The 13,815-nt window shown below is 34.2% G+C and overlaps 1 protein-coding gene across 1 annotated transcript in view; it reads right to left on the bottom strand.

Moving 5' to 3' along the window:
• Positions 1-13,815, bottom strand: part of DCC (DCC netrin 1 receptor) — a gene marked incomplete at both ends in the record, with an annotated part of 1,098,829 nt that overhangs the window by 587,856 nt on the left and 497,158 nt on the right. Inside the window, 2 exons of the mRNA XM_081263478.1 lie at positions 743-879; positions 2,282-2,432. Of these exons, the coding sequence (XP_081119604.1) occupies positions 743-879; positions 2,282-2,432 (288 nt within the window). The remainder of the gene's footprint in view (positions 1-742; positions 880-2,281; positions 2,433-13,815) is intronic.

Here is a 13,815-nt window from a genome sequence, read left to right as displayed (position 1 = left end):
AACAATTTTTAGTGTTGTTATAGGAAAAAAAGAAAGCAAAATAAAAATTCTAAGGCTCTTTCTTCAAACAATTTAATTCAAATGAAACTGGGTAAAAGAAATCTGAAGTACACGATAAAATTTGGATTTGCTTGAGTACCTACTATATGTAAGAATTATTAATTTACAAAGAGACACAGGTGACCCCACCTTTCTGAATAAAATGAACCTATCAATGTATCTTTAATTTCCTTAAATTATATTCTTATTGTGCAAGTTTTCCTTACTTATATTAGATTTTAGGGTCCATTTTAAGTATTTCCATGTGACTAAAACAATCTTACCAAAACACTGAATTTAATGACAGAGGCCCTGTCCTCTTGAATGATATCTGCTTTTTCCACTGAGGCCCATTTTTGCTCAATTTTTCCCATATTCTTCTTCACATATTTCCCCCCAGATATGATATTTTTGAATCTTATACTTGTTGTTCAACACCCCTGTCAAATAGTAATTTGGGGAACTTCTCAGCTTATCACTAGAATAATTAGCCTAAAGAGTAATATATTTGCTTTTAATCAATGAACAAGTGTTCCACACTGTATTCAACCCTTGTGCAATTAATCAAAGCACAGCAAGGACACATGTGGTGTACTGGGACTTCACGATTTCACACTAATAAACATAGGAAGCAATCAGTGGCAAGCATTTAAAGTGTATTTTGAAGAGGACAACGTAAAGTCATCTGCAGTCATTGACTTACCCAAGACTGTAAGCTCTGCAGAGGCACTAATGTTCTCATTTTTATATGTGACAACACAGGTATACGTTCCACTGTCGTCATCTGTCACATTGGAGATAAGCAAGTTGCTTCCACCCAATAAAGAATACTTTTTAGACCTGTAAGACACCAGGCATATATACAGTAAATTAACACACGTTTGCAGGCGAGGTACTCAAGGTTTAAATGAATTTTGCAAACCTCAGACATAAAATTGGAAACAAACCCTGTATGAGAGGGGCTTGATAATATCTCACTTATTGACCTAAAATTAATTCAAAGGAAACTACTCGCACTGGAAGGCAGCATGTATTAATCAGACAGATAAAATAGGGATAACTGCAGTGCTAAAAAAGAAACTTACAGATAATCTAGTCCATTTACCCCCTTTTAAATTTGAGAGGGTCCAAAGAAGTGGTTCTTTCCGTGTGGAGGGCAATGTTCTGTGCCCTGACATCCAATTCAGTGATCTTGTATGAAGCCACAACTTATACTGAACCCAAACTGCCTAAACATATGCAAAGAGCATGTGTCTGCTGAGGCCGTAACATTTCTTGCAAGCTTTAATGATCCCAGAAAAGTTGTGATGTCATACATTTGTTATCTAAGAACATATTTAAGGTGGATGAATTTAAAGATTAATATATGATCTATGGACCTATCTCATCATAGAAAATAAACGTGCTAAAAAGGAGTACACCAGTCCTCCCAATCAATGAAATTAATTTCTTAAGTGAGATCCATTTAATCAAAATGTTTTAGAATAAGTATTCCATCATAGGAAGGGCTCACTTCCTAACTCTATTTTATTATTAATGCTCCAGTAATTCAAAACCAGGTACATTCTCCTGTCTTACCTTAAATATTTGTTACAGCTGGGATAGTCATGGGCAAAACTGGAGCTAAAAGGAATTGCTCAGACATTACGATGAAATGCCACATATTGAAATCCAGAATTTTCGTTTTCTTTATTTCCTTTCTATTGAGGTATAATTGAAAAAAAAGTGTATGTATTTATACAATGCAATGTGATGTTTTATGTTTATGTATAAAGGATGAAATATGTGTTTGTACATATATAGACAAATGTCTACACACACACACAGAGAGAGAGAGAGAGAGAGAGAGAGAGAGAATGAACATCCAGCTAATTAACCTAAACATCACCTCAGATAGTAATCTTCTGTGTGTGTGTGTGTGCTCAGAATGTTTAAGATCTACCTCTCTATTCCACTACCTTAGGATGAGATCAACCAGATGCCTCGTCTTAAGACTTTGGATGGGACCACCTCAATAACTATCCTGGCTTTCTCAATTTCCTTTCAGAATTGATCTTATGCATTTTGACTCTTTTCCCCATGGGCTCAAGCCAGTGGTTAGATGCCATTTATACACTGTATCATGCGGAAGAATAAGGGGAAAAATCCAATGATCATGAGAAACCTAGCATTTCTAGGCATTTGTGTCAAATTAGAGAAAAGTAAACAATGTATATTTCACAGAAATCCTAAATGAGTGTACCTGAGTTGGATGACTTCCTGGCCCCGTAACCAGGTGAAACTGGGCGGAGGGTAGCCAGAAACACAGCACTCCAGGACAGCATCCCTTCCTTCAATGGCCACCACGTTGGATGGTCTTTGCAGAAAATACAGCTGCCTATGCAGTCCTGGATCTATGAAGAAAAAATACAGGATGAAATACTTTATGAAAAACATTTCCAAGATAAATGACATAACTGAAATAATTTTTCCCCTAAGAAGACACAATGATGGAGAGGAAAGAAAGAAAAATGGAAAGATGCCAGTGAAACTTATGAATAAACTCCTAAAAGAGTTTCCCCAATCCCCAGATTCTAGGATTATATTGGGATATCCTTAGCCATTGAGATGTCATGGCATAAGGCAAAGGACATAGCTGGAGGATACAGGTGTCTCATTTGGGCTATGGACCTTGTTAATTTGTCACTATCAGAGAAACAGACAACATTATTAGTACTTTTCTAAGAGTTCTCATCTGAAAATTTCATATGTTCAGTCTGTGTGCCAATAACATCTATTCCACTTTCTTCTGCTTAGTTCATTGCTTTGGTGACTTGATACATATGATAAACATAGATAATAAAATTGTGCTCCATAGCACACAGGCTCTAAGGATTAGAATATAAAGGTTTTGCAAAAAATATCAGCTTTCTTCAAAAAGGAAGTTATATTTGTATAACTAAAGTTTGTTTGCTTGATTTTTTTAACAATGTCTGGTTGTATCTTAACCTTTTATTTATATTTAATTTTGAAATATTTCAAACAGTGAGATTGTCCCTAGATCTGTGCCCCTGGGTGAAGCGTGCTTGTACCCTTCTATTTACCTCACATATTTACTTGTTCTATGAATGCAGCATTACTAGTGTTGTCTGACAGGTAATTGAAACAGTGTCTGTACAACCTAAGAACTCATGTTATTCAACCTGAGAACTCAAGTGATACAAAACCATTAAGATATCAACAGATGGAATATACAAAAAAAAAAAAAAAGAATACAGTCTTAAGCACAGGGTTCAGCTCCATAAGAGTGAAGAGCTTCTCTTCCCTCCATTATAGAAGACCAGTCCTCCTGCCTAGGGCATACCAGTCTTCAAGGTTAGGTGGACTTGGAGGAGACTGTTCCACCCAAGCCAAACTTTCTGACATGACCTGCTGACCAAATTTCAATCCCTCTGAATTGATGTATTTAAGATAAGATGCTGAGTTTCCATGTTTCCATTAAAATCCACATCGCTCTAGGAGATTTAATTAAGACTATTTTCAATTTAATGCATTTAGTGGAATTAGCCTTTCATTTGTCATGATGCAAAATCAAAGGAAAATCCCGATGCAAAGAAAATGAGGCAATGGAGTCTTCAAAACTAAGATTGTGCTGAATGAAGAATGGCTGAGGGAGATTAGATCCAACTGTATCACAGCATAGGGTACTGGAGATGAGGGAGGAACTGAGGTGGGAAGGAAGCTGGGACATATTTTAACGTTGTTATTAATTTCCGTTTGTCAGATCCAACTCCACAGGGTAATATTAGGATTGCAATTCTCAAACTAATAATTGGGATTATACTTGTCATCTATTTTGTGTGCAGAGAAAAAAAGTAAATTCACACTTTCTCAGTCTTGCCACATCTGTTTCTAGTTGTTCCAGCAACAAAAATAATCTTCACAATGAAAATATTGAAGGCATTTTCCAAATATGTTTATCATCATTAAACCAATATTGTAGAAAAATGCCTCAAAACCTTTGCTAGTTGCTACTGGCATGTTTTACTTCCTTTCTCCAAAATGACTTTTCAAATTAAACAAATATGCTTCAAAAGATAATAATGCTTACAAAAAAAATTCTGAAATGGACAAGTTCCTAAAATGTGCATATACAACTCAGTATCTTTGTTACAGAGGACCATTTATTCAAATCCTTTACTTTCACCACCTGCTCCTCAGCAGACATGTGTCCTCCACATACATCACAAATGCTGCTCTACAATACCTTGAAAAACATGAAGTAAGATCTACTAAGTGTAATATTTTAGCTAAAAGAAAATTTACCAGCGACAGGTAAAATGACAGGTAATTTATTTACCTATGGAAGAGCCAATATTTCAACTCAAATGACTATACTTCATCAGAAAACAAAATCATGTAACACAAAATGATTCAATTTTAGAATATCTTTTAAAAAATTTTCATTTGACCAAAAATTGAACAGATAGTGAACAGAGTTTCTATATACTGGATCACATCCCCTGTCACTCAGTTTCCCATATTATAAACATCTTACATTGTTGTTACAATTGTTACAATTAATGAACCAATATTGACATACTATTATTAACTAATGTCTGCATTTTACATTAAGACTATCTGTATTTTGTATAGATTTTGACAAATGCATATTAAGTATCCAATATTACAGTATTATGTAGAGTAGTTTGAATACCCTAAAAATATTAAGTTTACTTATTCATCACTCTGCCACAACCCCTTCTTCCATTTATGTGCCTTTTCCAGAATATCCTATCATTGAAATCATACAGTATGCTACTTTTCAGATGGAATTTTATTATACTTAGCTATATGCATTTAATATTTTTGTGACTTGACAGCTCATTAATTTGTATTGTTGGATAATACTCTATTGCATATATGTATCATAATTTATTTATGTATTTATTCACCTATTGAAGGACACTGGCTGTTTTCAGTTTTTTAACAAACTGACATAAATATTCACATATAGAAAATTTTCAACTCCATTGCATCAATATATACCTTGGAGTAGAATTACTAAATTGTATTGTAAAGTATAATAAATCTATGTTTAGCTTTGTAAGAAATTGGCAAGATGTCTTCCAAAGTAGTTGTGTAATATATCACTCCCAGCATCAAGGAATGAGAGTGCCTGGCACCCATATCCTCAGCAACATTTGGTATGGTCATATTTTTAATATATTGTGCATTTTATTGGGTGTGCAATAATACCTCATATGCTGTTGGTCCCATTTAATATGCTATTCTTTGCATTTGTAAGCCTTTGTTGAAGTGTCCAAATATCTTTCCTATTTTTTTAATTGGTTGGTTTGTTTTCAAACCATTGAGTTTCCAGAGTTCTGTATGCATTTCGTATATAAGTCCTTTATCATATTATACAATATTTTCTCTGTCTGTGGGTGGCTGTTTTTCCTTTTCTTAGCACTACTTTTTAAACAATAGAAAATTTTAATTTTAAGAAAATCTAACTTGTTTTTTACTTCCATGCATTTTTATTTTTAGGTATTCTACCTGAAAGTTCATGACCATAACTGAGATCACCTCAATTTCCTATGTTATCTTCTAGAAATATTAATCTTGTGGTTTACATTTAGATATCATCAGATCCATCTGAGATAATCTTTATGAAAGATGGAAGATAAATGTCTAGACGTTTTTGATAGTTATGTCCAATTGTCCTTCTCCATGTACTTGATTTTGCTCCTTGGTCAAAGAACTTTTGATGGGGCCTGTGTAGGTATATTTCTGAGAGCTCCATTCTGTTCTATTGACCCCTCTGTCCATTCTTTTGCAAATTCTATACTGACTTGTCTATTGTAAGTCCTGAAGTCAGGTCCCACCCATCCCTTGACTCTAGTGTTCTTCCTCACTTTTGTGTTCACTATTCTGGGTATCTCCACATAAATTCAGAATGAGTTTGTTGAAATCTACAAAAGAAATTGCTGGAATTGTTGTCTTTATGTTAAAATATCTTGACATCACAGGGCTCCTATTGTCTCAAAGCCTCTTTCTGCTATTACATTTAAAATAAAATAATATATTCCACAGTAAGCTAATACCCACCTGGCCCATTTCAGTTGCTTGTTATCTATGTCTTCATATGCACTGGAGTTTGTGAGCCTGATCATGTATATGCAAATTTCAGTGTTTGGTAGGGGATTTTAGTTTCATATCCCCAAATATATTTCTCTATCTAATAAATTCTAGTATTAAGAAAGTTCCCAAAAGAGCTCAAAGAAAATAGTTCATATGAAAATAGTACACAACACAGATTAGCAGAACCACAGAATGTCTGAAGTTCCTCCAGGACAGAAGTGAGTGTTCACTTCCCTGTGCTTCAAGTCTGGCCTGGTCCTATATCTTGCTTTGACAAACAGATTTTGGTGGGAATTATGCTATGTGAGTTGTGGAACCAAGGACTCAAGAGGTCTTTGCTTCTGTGATTGCTCTTTGAGACCAGCATGTTAGTGGAGCCAAATAAAGAGTGACAGATCACAAAGATGTTAACTGAGGCCACCAGCCAACAGCCATGTCCAACTGCCAGACTCGTGAGAGAGGCAATCTTGAATCCTATGTCTCAACCAAATACACATAAATGATACCTAGAAAAACCAGAAATTGCTGAGGTAAACTGCAGAATTGTCAGAAATTGTTGCTAGGTTAAGATGCTAAATTCTGTAGTAGTTTGTTATTCAACAACAAATAACTGAAACATATACATAAAAAATATATATATACACACAAACAAAACAAACACACCCCCCAAATTTAAAATGCCAAGTAAGTTTTTTTGCATTTTTATTTTAGTTTGATTTCAGTTTAATTGCTAGGGTAATCTTGAGTATATGCAGAGACAATATTCTACTTGATATCTGCACATTTTTCTCCTTTAAAATATTTTAGAGGACCAATAAAAGTCATACTTATATTTTAAAATTAAGATAATAAAATGCAAAGTTAACTTTTCTGTGATATATTTGTGGGTGGTTTTTATTTTCATCTTTGAATTTTTCCGTATTTTCTAAAGATGTTCAAAAGGACATATATTTTTAGGGTGAAGAGTTATTTTCAACTCTAGTGGTACAAAGTGTATAGAAATTATACAAAGGGCCAAAAACATCATAAATGTTAATGACTAAAACTTCAAGCAAATACTTAAGATCCAATGAAAGCTTTGTCTTTAAGCTCCAAATAGTAGAGAGGAAAAAGTCCTAGGAAGTGTGAACTTTAAATTCTAGCTTTATGACTCTTGTTGATTAAATTGATTTGAAAGGAACTAGAATGAAATTAGTAATTGCTGATAAGAACAATTTGTTCTCTGGCTGTATAGGCACTAACTATTCCAGTCAAAGTGAAGAGAAATGGAAGAATTTCTCCAGTGAACAAGGAGCATGGTTTAATTACAAGAAAAAAAATAATGAAAAACAATTTGTAATGTGGCTTCATAAACTGGGTGATAGGTACACACACATTTTACTTTTCTTTTAAACTGTATATACATTTCATATACTTTTATATGTGTTTGTGTGTGTGTGTATTTTAACATATTTTAAAATAAAACTGGAAGGAAAATGCGTGTGTGGATCCTGAAAAATATATCTGATAATCATTTCACCAGCAAACTAGCAAAACTTGACTTCTCTTCTAATATCAAATTTCCATATTAAAAAATTACAAAGCAGCCTTATATCATGTAAGCTCATGCAAGTAAACCCCAAAATATTCATTTTTCTAAATTGATTCCAAGTTATCATGATTTACTTGACTAAAACCCAGTTTAGCTTTTTCCTGTTTGGAAAAAAAAAAAAAAAAAAGATGTTAGCTTCATTCTTCGATTTGATTCCTGGGTCACCAGAGTAATAGTACAGTAAATCTTCCTCACAGTGCAAGAGAGTAACATGTAAAGGACGGCCATGATAGTACTACCTTTCTGGGTCTACAGATTGCCTGGAGGAACAGAACTACCATATGGTGACACCTTGTCTTTGCCTGTTCTTCCCACTCTATCTCCGTTTAACTTGTTTTTCAATGGAAATTTTGGCTTACTTTGCTTAATCTGAGTAGGAGAGGACTGCTCTACAATCTATTTAAAAATAAAGAATAATTATTTAGATAGTGAATCTCAAACTGTTGGGTATTACTGAGGACCCCAAAGGGCTTTTGTTCATGTAGGTCATAGCTCCAAATATTTACCAAAATCAAAATCAAAATTTATTTTTTAAATGTATACTTATATCTTAACAAAAAATTTCCAAAATATCTATAGTTTTAAAATAAACATATTAGTGAGGATCATAAGCAGTTCTTTACATTTTTTCTAAGTACATTTAATGAGTGGTTTATTTAGAAATAACTATTATAATGTTACTTTCTTAATTCACAATGGTCTGTATGTGGTTTTCATTGAATTACATGAAAACAACATGACTTCAAACAGATATGTAGCTGTAAAGAAAGGCATATTTTGACAGCCTTTTCAGATAATTGTAGATATTATCCTTTAACACCATACCAAATTCCAACAAGCAGTTTCTTGCAAGTTGGTTGCAATGTGGAATCTGACATAATATCAGTAAACATTTTGTGGTGTTATAAAAATCCATTGCTCTATCTTGTACTTTGGATGGATCTTTTACCCATGCATGATTTTATCACATCAATCAATGGTCATTTTGAACAGTATACTGCATTAGACAGGTCTTCCAAATGTTGACACATATCATTATAGAGTATCAAAAAATCTCATTTGTTACTATCACCGCCAATCCAATAGAAATGACTTTTAATGCTGGGAAGCTGTGAAGGTCCCAGTGACAGATACAAAGTTTTCTAAATTTCGAATTTTAGCTTTAAAACACGAATTTCATCCTTGGCAGCAAATACTATTTTCCTTAAAGTGACTGGTGCACTTTGTTCATTTGTGAGAAAATATCTAACAAGCACCCAAGTCTGAATAGCTACAGTGTTTCTTTTAGTTGTCCTTTTAAGTAATATATATATATATATTTTTTTTTTCCATGAGGAAAATAAAATGCTAGAGAGTTTGGTTTGAAATTCAGATGATCGCAAAAGTGTTTACTGTGCAAAACTCTTTGTACTTGGATTTCCTTCATGTGTATTTCTCATTTGAGCATGCAGCATATTAAAAAAAGATGTGCACTTAACATCAAGATTCAATAAAATTAGTAGCCTGTACTGCTTCATCAAGGACATCCAGGTGGCATGGTGAAATGTACAACAGATACAGAAGCATGAGTGTTAAAGTAGGTTTGACCTCCAGATCCCCTCAAAAGCAACATGAAGATCCAGTGGCCATACTGATGCACAGGGACTCAAACAGCTCATTACCCTTCGTGCTCACCATAGGAATAATTTTGCATCTTTCAAGTTAAACTGTATAAATATATTTATGTTCCTCCCCCTCCTCCCTAGCATTTTCCCTTTTCCTTCTGCCTCCTCTCTTATTATTGTTTTCATTTTCATTTGGGAAGATAGTGCAACAATTATATATGTCCACTTCTTGTGTTTCAGCAAGTGTTTATTAAGTCAGTAAGCCCTTTTTATCATTCTAATGTGGCACATTGGTCTACACTTAACACAGGCAAAAATAAAAACTATCTTTAGGGCTGACACCCTAAAGAAGCATAAGAAAAGCATATTCACAAAAGTAGAGAGAATATTTTATGTTTAGAGGCATTTAACAAACTTCGTAATATTAAAAAAGTATTTTAACATTCTTTTAATATTAAACATTCAAGTGAGTCTATAGGGCCAGGTAAAAACTAGATTTCACTTTCCACATTCACAGGTTTTCCTAAATGCCTCAGGTGGACATAGATTTTGCCTACCGTCGTGGCACATGACTACCCATGGAAATCATCCTGAGACCCTGTTAGAGTGAGAGGAAACTCATAATTATCATAGGACGTGGGTGTACTCGTGACCACCCCAGGGAAACTGGAATGCCCGCTCACCCTGTGATGACAATTTTCCTTTGATGGGGCCATTTTTCAAAATTATTATTTAGGAACCTCAACATTAAATTTACAGTGCTGAATCTAAAGAATAACTGAGGCATACAGAAATTAAATTATGGACTGCTACCATATGTGTCAGCAAGAAAAAATGATGTCACTTTTCACAGTTTAATAACTCATCCTCAAAATAACCAGTAGTGGCTTTTAATTTTTATGCTTTCTGAATTTTTTTTAAAAAAAGGTTTTTTTCCTGGTTGCATTCCTTGAAATTCTTTTTTTTTTTTTTTTAGAGAGAGAGAGAGAGAGAGAGAGAGAGAATTTTTTAATATTTATTTTTTAGTTTTTGGCATACACAGCATCTTTGTTTTGTATGTGGTGCTGAGGATCGAACCCAGGCCGCACGCATGCCAGGCAAGCGCGCTACCGCTTGAGCCACATCCCCAGCCCCGAAATTCTTTATTAAGTCCTTGACTCAATGGAATTTCCCATTGGAAATGAAAGGGCACTATTCTCTTTGATTGCTTCCTACGCATAAGAGTTACAAATTAATTTAACTAGCTTTCTCTGCCAGCACCCTCAATTTCAAGCTAACCTATGACTCACCTACGGGCTCCTGAGTTATCCTCCTTCTAGTTCTGTTCTAACAGGTACCACGAGTCTTCAAATACCAGCAGGCACCTTCTAAAGTATGTGTTCCCAGTGAAAATTTCCAAGATACTCCTTACTTTGTGTTTAGAATTCTGTGTGCACATGCATGGGGCGGGGTGGGGATTGTTTTGAAAAACCAGTCTAATACAGACTGATCACAGGAACTGGATTTTATTTAATAAAAAATGAAAAGCTCCATCTGGTTGTAAGCCAAGCATCTTTGAACACAGAGGGAGAAGAGAGCCGTTTCTCAGGAGCTATTATTTATCACTCTATGATTCTATTATTTCCCTTCCTCATTTACAGCAATTCAGTACTAAAAATGGCATTCCCTCTCTGCAAATATTCCTACATCTGTTCATATTTCCTCTTTCTTTTTCCATGTACACACACATACTGCTATTTGTAGTTAGAATTTGAAAGAAGAAGGGAGAGCATCTATTCTTATCACCAGCGTATGGCTCTATCCCTTCTGTCTCACAGGCAAATTTTGGTCTAACAGTTCCATTTTGTAGCAGGTCTGAAGGAAGTGATTTTTCATTTTTAGAATGATTTTAAAACTTTTTTTTTTTTTTTTTTTTTTTTTTTTTTTGCAGCTGACAGTAGAATCCCAGAAAACAAATGTTGCCATTACGATATGTCAAAGTTGTTTGGGGGGAATCAAAAAAACTTCATAATTGATACACATGCATAAAGAAACACTTAAAACTTTCCAGAAAAGTAATGGGTTTTTGATTCTAGCTCTTGTTTTTGATAATGAACCAAAAGTATTTGGATTATTTCCTATTTACTTAAGGTTGGATCAATAAAGGTGTACCCATAACATGTCTACATATGTTTTCTTTATGCCTATGGAATAATTTGATGTCAAACAACACCAGAGGAGAAAGCAAGTTTTCCTGGGTTTTTCACTATTTTCTTCCAACACCTGCATTTGCAGGTTATATATCTGACATCTGTATAATCTTGGGGAAAGCTCCTAGTTTGTGTGTGAGTCAGGGAAGGTTGCCTAACCTCTGTCTACTCACCCACGGCTGCTAAATGTCATATTCCTAGTAAATCCATAACTGATGGTATAGTGGACCCAACAGACTTCCAGGAAAAGAAAGGCTCTCTTCTTACCAAGAAATATCCATTTCTCTATGGGGAACACAATCTCAACTATATTAACTTTGCTTTTGACCTTTTGGGAAATAGTAACCTTTCATGGAATGGTAGCTATTAGGGGATAATAAAATCAATACCTTACACTACTTAAGGTCAAGGGTGAAAGTAAAAAAAAAAAATCGTGGATTTGGTGATGGGAAGATCACTGGTAACATTAGAATTATAGGCACAGCAAAAAAAAAAAGTATATAATTGATCCCTTAAACTAGGGATCCTGAACCTTATTGATGATCCCCAAAGCACCAGGGGCCAAATGATTATTTTTTAACAATGTTCAAAATCAAACAGATTTTCTATCCATAGTAAATTCATTTTATCTTACTAAGATATTAGATTTTGTTGCATCCAATAGAATCTGATCAACTCCAAGTAAAACATGGTCACCCAACAGTGGTTAAAAGACCTGCCCCACCATGACAAATTTGAAATAACATGATAGTCCATTAACTCTGGAGCAGTGCCCAGCCCAGGTTCCTAGAGAGGACAGGCTATAGCGATCATCTGTCAGTGAGGAGCACATAATGACACAGATCTTGGTCAGAATGTATATAATAAAGGGTATTTTATCTTTTTTCATATACTTTTTGTGACAATATAAATCAACTTAAAACTAAATTGTTATTCATCTAAAACTAGGACAACCCCTGGTTGGATTATTTTGAGATTGACTTTCATCAGTAGTTATTGCTTCACCACATGGTCTTCTGGGTATTAGTAACCAGAGTTTTTCTGACAAAGTTGAATTCTTGAATAGTGGGATTATAAAGGCAAAGTTGGGGCTGAATGTAGAATGAAATAACACATTATATCCTTGTTAGTGGAAAGCCTGACTGAGTCCAACCCTCATCCCTTAACAGGAAAGGAGATTAAGGATTTTAGATGATTCAGTAAATTGCTAATGGCTACTGAATATCAAATGCTAGAAGCTTATTTAACTTTGGACTCCCATTCCTTAGGTAGTATCCCTAGCACTGTATCTTACTGCAGAAAAAAACAATATTGGTGGAAACACAAGGGTGAAAACCATGTAGCAATGAGTTGTTAGAGAGGAAATAATGACAGAGAAGTCTGGTTCCTCTTAGATATGAAAAGGAAATGCAAAACTAGATAGAGTGTGGATAAGTAACTGTCAGATGACAAAGCACACTCAGATACCCAGAGTCAAAATCAGGTAATGTATTAGTAGGTAAATAATATTGACATGAGAAAAAAATTTCTGAAGCCTGAATAAGTTCTAAAATGCCAAGTAGTTATAATACCTAAGATTTCAAAATTCTAGGAAATATACTTGGCCTACCAAATTTAACCTTCGAAACCACCCTATGAAATATATGGCACTCCAAATAAAGAAAGAATTTGGCTCAAGTAACTTGTTCTAAACTGTACAACTAGTAAGTGATGAAAACAAGATCGGTACTTAATCAGTTTGGTGTTGGGCCTCATGCTTTTAATCATTTATTATAATAATAAATCAAAATGGGAACTTGAAATACTCATTAATTGAATGATATTAACTCAATATGACCAGGATATATGGAAATGGATTCTAGGTAGTAGACAGACCCTTTCATGTAATCTAGATTAAATCTGATAAAATATCTAGAAAACCTGTACTTTACATGGTTTAAATATAATATGATCACATACTCCCTTTTCTAAGTATATATAAGAAAGGAATAGAGATTAACCTTAAATTTATGAAAGGCTAAGTTTATCCAAAACTGTCTTTTAAAAAAGCAAACTGTAAAGAAAAGCAAACTATAGAAAAAATCCTTCAAAGTAGTGAAAAATATGAAAAATGAGACATTAAAATGTAATACATTAATCTGCTTTGTTTTTCATTTTTGTTTGTGTTTTTCTGTGTATATTTGCCAGGGTATCCGTTGTTCCAAAATGTTCAAAAACTGTCAACCACCAATAAAGTTAATTGAATCCAGTTTCAATTCCAAGAGATAGC

The sequence above is a fragment of the Spermophilus citellus genome, assembly GCF_964194105.1.
Source record: "Spermophilus citellus genome assembly, chromosome: 12".
Lineage (NCBI taxonomy): Eukaryota > Metazoa > Chordata > Mammalia > Rodentia > Sciuridae > Spermophilus > Spermophilus citellus.
This window is presented reverse-complemented; position numbering and strand designations above follow the sequence as displayed.